General features: G+C 43.2%; 1 protein-coding gene across 1 annotated transcript in view; it reads right to left on the reverse strand.

Annotated features, from left to right (window-relative positions):
- The window catches only part of sgpl1 (sphingosine-1-phosphate lyase 1), a 17870-nt gene that overhangs the window by 3629 nt on the left and 7315 nt on the right, over positions 1-6926 (reverse strand). The window contains exons 3-12 of the mRNA XM_015381146.1: positions 6280-6347; positions 5887-6034; positions 5723-5802; positions 4090-4218; positions 3914-4002; positions 3720-3828; positions 3542-3640; positions 3306-3452; positions 2023-2261; positions 1802-1948 (exon numbers count right to left, since the gene is read on the reverse strand). Of these exons, the coding sequence (XP_015236632.1) occupies positions 1802-1948; positions 2023-2261; positions 3306-3452; positions 3542-3640; positions 3720-3828; positions 3914-4002; positions 4090-4218; positions 5723-5802; positions 5887-6034; positions 6280-6347 (1255 nt within the window). The remainder of the gene's footprint in view (positions 1-1801; positions 1949-2022; positions 2262-3305; positions 3453-3541; positions 3641-3719; positions 3829-3913; positions 4003-4089; positions 4219-5722; positions 5803-5886; positions 6035-6279; positions 6348-6926) is intronic.

Genomic DNA, 6926 nt, shown 5'->3' on the forward strand with positions numbered 1-6926 from the left:
TTAAGTTCACAAAATAAAGCTAAAAGGTCTTAGAAATGAAAGATCTGCCAAGGGATTTCTGATCAGAATTGAATTCTTATTAAAATAATATTAGTCTACATTAGTTACCCCTTGAATCCAGAGCAGAACCTTTTCTGCAGCAGAAGTATTAAGGCAAATTTATGCTTCTGACGCATGGCCTCTAAAACCGTCAAATCTGTCTCTGTGCGAGACCATACCCCCCGCGCAGAGGTTCTGCATCTCAAAAAAATTCTGACTACGCGTCGGACAGTCGCAAACCTGCGCAGACCTCAAGCTGAAGTTCTCAGACAAAAAGCAGCTGTGATTGGTCCTTGGTATGCCTTTCCAGCTGTCTGTGTGGTCATCCTTCTCGATTCGGTGCCTGGGCACGCCATTTTTAAAAACAACTACAATGGAAAACTGCGACAAAAGGTTAATCGAGGAGGTTCGGAAGTACAATCCGTCCAAGTTCTTGCGAGTTCTTGAATAGGCTCCCCCTTTGCGCTTTGGCAGGAAACTGACATCACTGCAAACCCAAGCGACATTTGATGTGCGCGGATGCAGAAGTCTAATCTGCCCTTTAGTGGTACCTTCTAGAGTTTCTTAATGTGGCTCCTTTCCTGTGCTGCCGCTTTCCATCAGGCAAACATTGTGTCTACTAAAAAAGGCCTTATAGTTCGAGTTATTTGGGTTAATGGGAGTCACCTCTGTAGATATAATGACAGAGGCTTGGACTGATCGCTGACTTCAGAAAGTACTCCAGCCTCAGAGCATTTGCATTACGTTGTGTTTAATATCTTAGAGAGAGATTTCAGCTGAGCTACTTATAAGAATAACCGAGTGTGTGTGGGTTTTTTCTCGTCAATAGAAAGTACTCCAGGCTCAGCCTTTATGGGCTTGCTTGCATTTTGCAGGCCGAGCTATTGTTGCCATTAACTTTGTGTTCCATCTTTGTTGTTTTTTGTCCCATAGAAAGTACTACCAGCTTAGTCTTTTTGTCTTAAGTCGCACACAATTCTTTAATAAAGTTTCTGCTGCCAATAATTACACCCTTTCTACTCTGTTTTATTTCTAAACTACCACCCTGTCACTCTTTCAGTCTACAGTTTTACACTTTTTCAGCAAACCTGACATTTTTACAGTTTAATTTGTGCACTTTCCTTTTTGCCCCATTAATTAAATCTAAATGATTCAATTGGGCTTGAAATAAATGTATTTTCCCCTAATCTGAGCAGATAAGTGAGAAGAATAAGTGCACCTTAACTAATTGTCTTATTTTAATTATAGAAATAGTCATTCCATTGGCCGATCATATTTTACCTTTTCCAATTTTGGGTGATTATACTTCTTAGAAAATAATTCATAGTTATTTTTAGATCCGTTTTTGTTATATTTTTGGACAGTGCCATTAACTAGTTATACTCCCTTTATCTTACAATAGAAAGTACTACTTTGCTCAGTTCCTGCTCAATTAATGAAGTTACAGATGTCATCAGCAGGTTCCTTCAAATTGAAGGTACTCCTTGCTCTGACCTTCAGCCTCTCCTTTCTGTCCCCTCATCATCCACTCATTCACAGATGATAGAGATACTGAGCAGCTTCTGCTGAAGGTTGCCTTCTGTTATAAGGAGTCCTTCCTCTCCACTCTCTCCACATGCTTACTCAGCAGGAGAGAAGTAAACAGGTTTAAACTAAGAGAGAGAGTTAGACTGAACTAGTCTGTTTCGGGTTGACCAGAATGAATTCTGTCCAACAGGGTGTAAACTGCAGCCGTTTGTCCTGTCTCGGGTCCATCACCTACCTGGACGGGTACTGCAGTGTGTTCAGGTTCCAGCCCTTTGACGTCAGCGCATTTGAAAGGCGGAAAATGTCAAACACGTCGGAGCCGATGGCCACCACGGACACCTCCGGGTTCCCGAACACAAACACTCCTTTAATTTTCTTGATCCTGCCCAAAACAAAGCCAGGCGTTAGAAGGTGTATGTCGACGTCAGCACCGCCGACAGGATGCGAGCGTCTTACTCATTTCTGATCTTGCGAGCCGTGCTGATGATCTTCCTCGTGGCGTCCACGTATCCGCTCTCCCCCATGTACATCATGGTCGCCCAGCAGGCGGCGATGATTCCTCCTGGCCTGGAACCCGCTACAGAGGGGGAGGCGTAGATCCCCCCCTGCCAGTCTGGAGCCACAAAGTACTGGTACTGACGGTACTTTTTATCGCTGTAGAGAATCACTGAGGAGCCTTTGGGGGCGTAGCCATACTGGGGAGGAGAGCGTCGCAGACACATTAAGAAAAGGCTGAAATGACTGAAGGTTTAAAATGATTGGAACAGAAAATAAGCCCTGTTTTATCTTTGCTTTAAAGTTTTATTTTGAAGGAAGAAATGAAGTAAATTGTGGATACCGCAGTTCTGAACCCGGGGACGGCAAAAGAAAAGGAGAATTTAAGGCAGTGCAAGAGCTACTTAGGCTACGTTCACGCTGCAGGCCTTGATGCTCAATTCCGATTTTTTATGTGAAATCCGATTTTTTTTTGCGTTGTCGTTTACATTTTCAAATATATGCGACTTGTATGTGATCTCCTGTATGAACTGCAGTCATACAACGCAAGTGTCCCCCATGCGCAGTAGAGGACGCAATGACGTCACAGGCCAGCGTGCTTCGTGTTTACAGAAGTAAACATGAATGGTAGCGCCGGAGCGCATCTAGTGATCTTTCCCAACCTTAAAAACTCAATCTTTCCAAGATGGTTAAACATAAATACTGCTTTCGTCATCATCGTGCACCATGGTTGTTGTTTTTCTTGCCGCTTCTGTGTAGCAAGACCCAGAATAGTGACCTTTGTCGGGTATTAATGACGTTCAGGTTGGATGAATCCGACATGGTCGTTCAGAGACAGGTCAGATTCGTATCGGATTCAGGACCACACAGCCAAGTGGCCTGGGTCGCATTGGAAAAAAATCGGATTGTGTTGTTCAGACTGTCATGAAAAGGTCAGATCCAGGTCGCATATGGGAAAAAAAAAATCAGATTTGGGTCACTTCAGGCTTTTTTTTTAAGTGAAGAGGGCAGTCTTTAAAAAAAAATAAAAAATAGAGAAAATCCTCCACAATACTTTTAAGAGAAAAAAAAAGTGTAGTTTTGCTGTTAGATATAAGCCATAAATCTAATGATAAAAACTATTAAATAAAGAAAAAGGCACATTTTGATTCAAAAGAGAAAATAAAAGATTATTCCCACCGCTGGATGCGATAAAAAAGGCTTGTGGGTTCAAACAATGGTCGCTGGTTGCTACCACTCCTTACCTTGTGGGTGTCTGCAGAGATGCTGGTTACGCCTTTCACTCTGAAGTCAAATGGGGCGAGTGAGTAACCAGCCTTTTCCATGAAAACAATGAGAAATCCACCCAGGCAGGCATCCACATGCAGCGGGATGTTGTAGCGGACAGCCAGCTGCAACACAGCGAGGGAAAGTTTCAAACAATGGACTTCCCTGTTTCTGTTTTGGGCCTATTGAGTTGGGAAAACATGACGCCTCTGACCTTGGCTACTTCTTCAACGGGATCCATGATACCATGCGGAAACTGGGGCGCCGAGCAGACCAACATGGCTGTGTTTCTGCTGATGGCTCTCTTCATTGCCTTACAGGACCATCAAAAAAGGAGAATAATGAGCGTCTGACAGCAGGAAACGTACTTTCAGAGCACGTCGCCTTCTCACCTTCACGTCCACCTTCATGGTTTTCTGGTCGAGAGGAATGTGGACAAGCTTCATCCCAAAGTAATGGGCCGCTTTGTCGAAAGCGGCATGGACGCTCACCGGCGCCAGACTGCAGATAAAACCAGTAAAGATTTGATCACTTTTACTGGAAAAGCAAGTCGTCAGCAAACCGTGTCTCACAAAGCTTGTCTTACATTTCAGGGTACTTCACACCGCGCTCGTGTGCCATGTCTCTGTACGCTTTACAGGCCATCAGAATGCTCTCAGTTCCTCCTGAAGTGACCTGGGAAAACAAAGGAGGTGGGGGGGAGAGGTGTTTGAATGAAGCAGATCTTCCATCAATGGTTTATTGTAGAGTCTGGGTTCTCACCGTTCCACAGGAGTTCGGTCCTCCACGGAACAGGGTGCAAGACATCCGGACAACCTCAGCCTCCATCTTCCTGACGCCAGGAAAGATGTCCGGGTGAAGGGGGTTGCTCCAAGCAAAGTCTCCGTACACCTTCAGACAACAAACAAGAGGAGGAAAAAAAAACTAAAATACCTTCACTTAGAACAAACAAGCTCAAACTTGTCAACTTTTTGGCAAAAAGAAAGTATATCCTCTTTAAATTCTAAGGTTTCACACATCAGAAAATGAAAGCGAATGTCTAAAACAGCGTTCAGGTATGAAAAACACGTTTTAAGTTATGATTATTTAAACAAAGACGGCCTCTACACAGAAAGGCTATATGTGTGTAAAAAAAACTAAATACACCCCTGATGCTTCCTCAGGATTAAAGAGCTAACGGCTCATCGTTAGCTCAATTAGCTGGTCTGGTGGGCTAACAGCGTCAGGATGGATCCACCAGGATTTGATCAGGCTTTATTTTACTATTCATTGGTCGATTTTGTGGGAATTTTACTATGATATATTTTTGCATATCTAAAGATCTTAAAAGTGGAAGTCATTGAAGAACTAAAGACTTAATTTTTTTCATATTACTAGAGAAAAAAGGACTACTCCGTATTACTTAGCATCTTGCTTGTTTATTATTTGCAATCTGTTAAGGCCGAATTACACACATAACCACTGCTCCCCGAGCGCTGCACAAGGGCAGCCCACTGCCCCCCAAATAGGGGTGTGCAAAATAATCGTCATTATGATGCATCATGATTCTAATTTTCGTGATCTACTGCATCAATTCTTGACGCTAAGTATCGATTATTAATTTAAAAAAATTAATAAACAAAATTGCATGAATGGTTGGCGAACATCAGCCAAAAACAAGTGGAATAAAACTTCCTTTCCAGTAGATGTTGTGTGTTGATGTGTTGACGCATGGTGCCTTGTGTCACAAGCATTTCCGGCTGCGGGATACTGAGACGAGTCATATGAAATAAAACATGGAGGACACTATGAGAATTCGCCCCGCGGCTCCATCACATTGGAGGTGAAAATATTGCAATGCATCGCAATAATTCAAGTATCGTGATGCATCGTGATAGAATCGCATTGTGGCCTGTGAATCGTGATTCGAATCGAATTATGACTTCTTTGGCAATACCCACCCCTACCCCCAAAGGGGATGGATTATTTCATTGCCCTGTACTTGTGACAGTGTAGTGACAATAATCCATCCATTTTCCATCACTCTTTATCCTATCAGTGTGGGGAGGGGGGCTGGTGCCTAGAGGCAGGGTCCACCCTGGAAAGGTCGCCAGTCCTTCACAGGGCAACACAGAACCAAACAGGATGAAAAACGATTCATGCACACACCTAAGGAGAATTTAGAGAAGCCAATTCACCTAACAGTCATGTTTTGGACTGTGGGAGGAAGCCAGAGTACCCGGAGAGAACCCACGCATGCACAGGGAGAACATCAAACCCGGAACCTTCTTGCTGCAAGGCAGCAGCAGTTCTACCCACTGCCCCACTGAGCAGCCCCGTAATGAAAATAAAAGCTAGAAGGGAAAAAAAGTTTATTTTTTCCACACCAGGTTTGTGAGAAACAAGAGGAGCATACCTTCACTAGGAGTTTGGTCAGCGTCTCATCACCCCAGTACACTGCACCAGAGACGCAGCCTTTCTCCCACTGCACCTCATCTGAAAAATCAAACGCAGCGTCTTCAGAAACGTTTACTTAAACCATAAATTATTCTGATCGACTGAACCAAGATGCTCACTCACTGAGGGTTTCATACTCTTTGATTTTCTCCATTACTTGGCTCTGACTTAGACCTTTAGGGGGCAGCTTTGTGGTGTAGCTCATCCCTTCCTTCAGAGTGCACAGACTTTGAGACATGTCATCCAGAGCCTTGTTCAGCTGCCTCTGAATCTGTTACACATGGAAGAAGAGAGGAGAAAATGGGATTTTTTTATGTAAAGGTGCTAAAATCAGCAGATTTTAGAGAGTAAAGAAGTAACAGTGTAACTGGTTGAACTAAAGTAACCACCTTATCATGAGGGCAAAGTGTGCCAAAGGTCCCCCCCCCTTATGAAGTCATCCTAGAGTGACTCACAGGCGTCCCAGACATCATTTAGAGCACAAAGAAGGAACAGATTTACCGCATAAAAACTTACACTGTCGCCAACAAAGGGTATTTTCCTGATGAGTCGAAAGCACTGCTTCTTAATTCGGGATGTGAGACCTAAACCAGAAACACAAGGCAGCAGCTGTGGTCAGGCATGAGAGGAGGAAGGAAAAAACAGAAAAAAAAGACAGCTGACTGTGACTAAGCCATTCATCTCAGACAACATGTTCAGGCTGTTAACTCATCAGTTTTTTCTTCCTAGCTTTTTATTGTTCCAGATGTTTTTGACTTTTACTCTGCATGACTTAGACTTGACTTGAACTTAGACTTAAACTACTTTTATTGTCATTTTGCATACACACAGTGAATACAAAACAAAGTGTGTTCGTTCTGAGCTGCAGGTGGCTGATATAAACGAAACGTTTTCACCTCAAAACCTTTTTACTGAGCCTGAAAGTTCTGCTCTTGCCAAGTTTAATTTCTGTATTTTATTTTCATTCAAAGATCTGATTTTAATCAATTAAAACACTTTCTTTTTATATCTCTGTTTTATTAATCTAAGCCAGCCCTGCCCCTTCCTACACACTGCTAGTCAGCTGGATGACTAGTTTAAGAGAAACAAGTTTTAACGTTACGAAGCCGTCTGCAGGCTGGCTACTCCACCCAGCTAATAGCTCCTTCTTATGCTGCGTTCAC

This window comes from Cyprinodon variegatus, unplaced genomic scaffold (genome assembly GCF_000732505.1).
Source record: "Cyprinodon variegatus isolate N-32 unplaced genomic scaffold, C_variegatus-1.0 Scaffold11, whole genome shotgun sequence".
NCBI classification, from domain to species: Eukaryota; Metazoa; Chordata; class Actinopteri; order Cyprinodontiformes; family Cyprinodontidae; genus Cyprinodon; species Cyprinodon variegatus.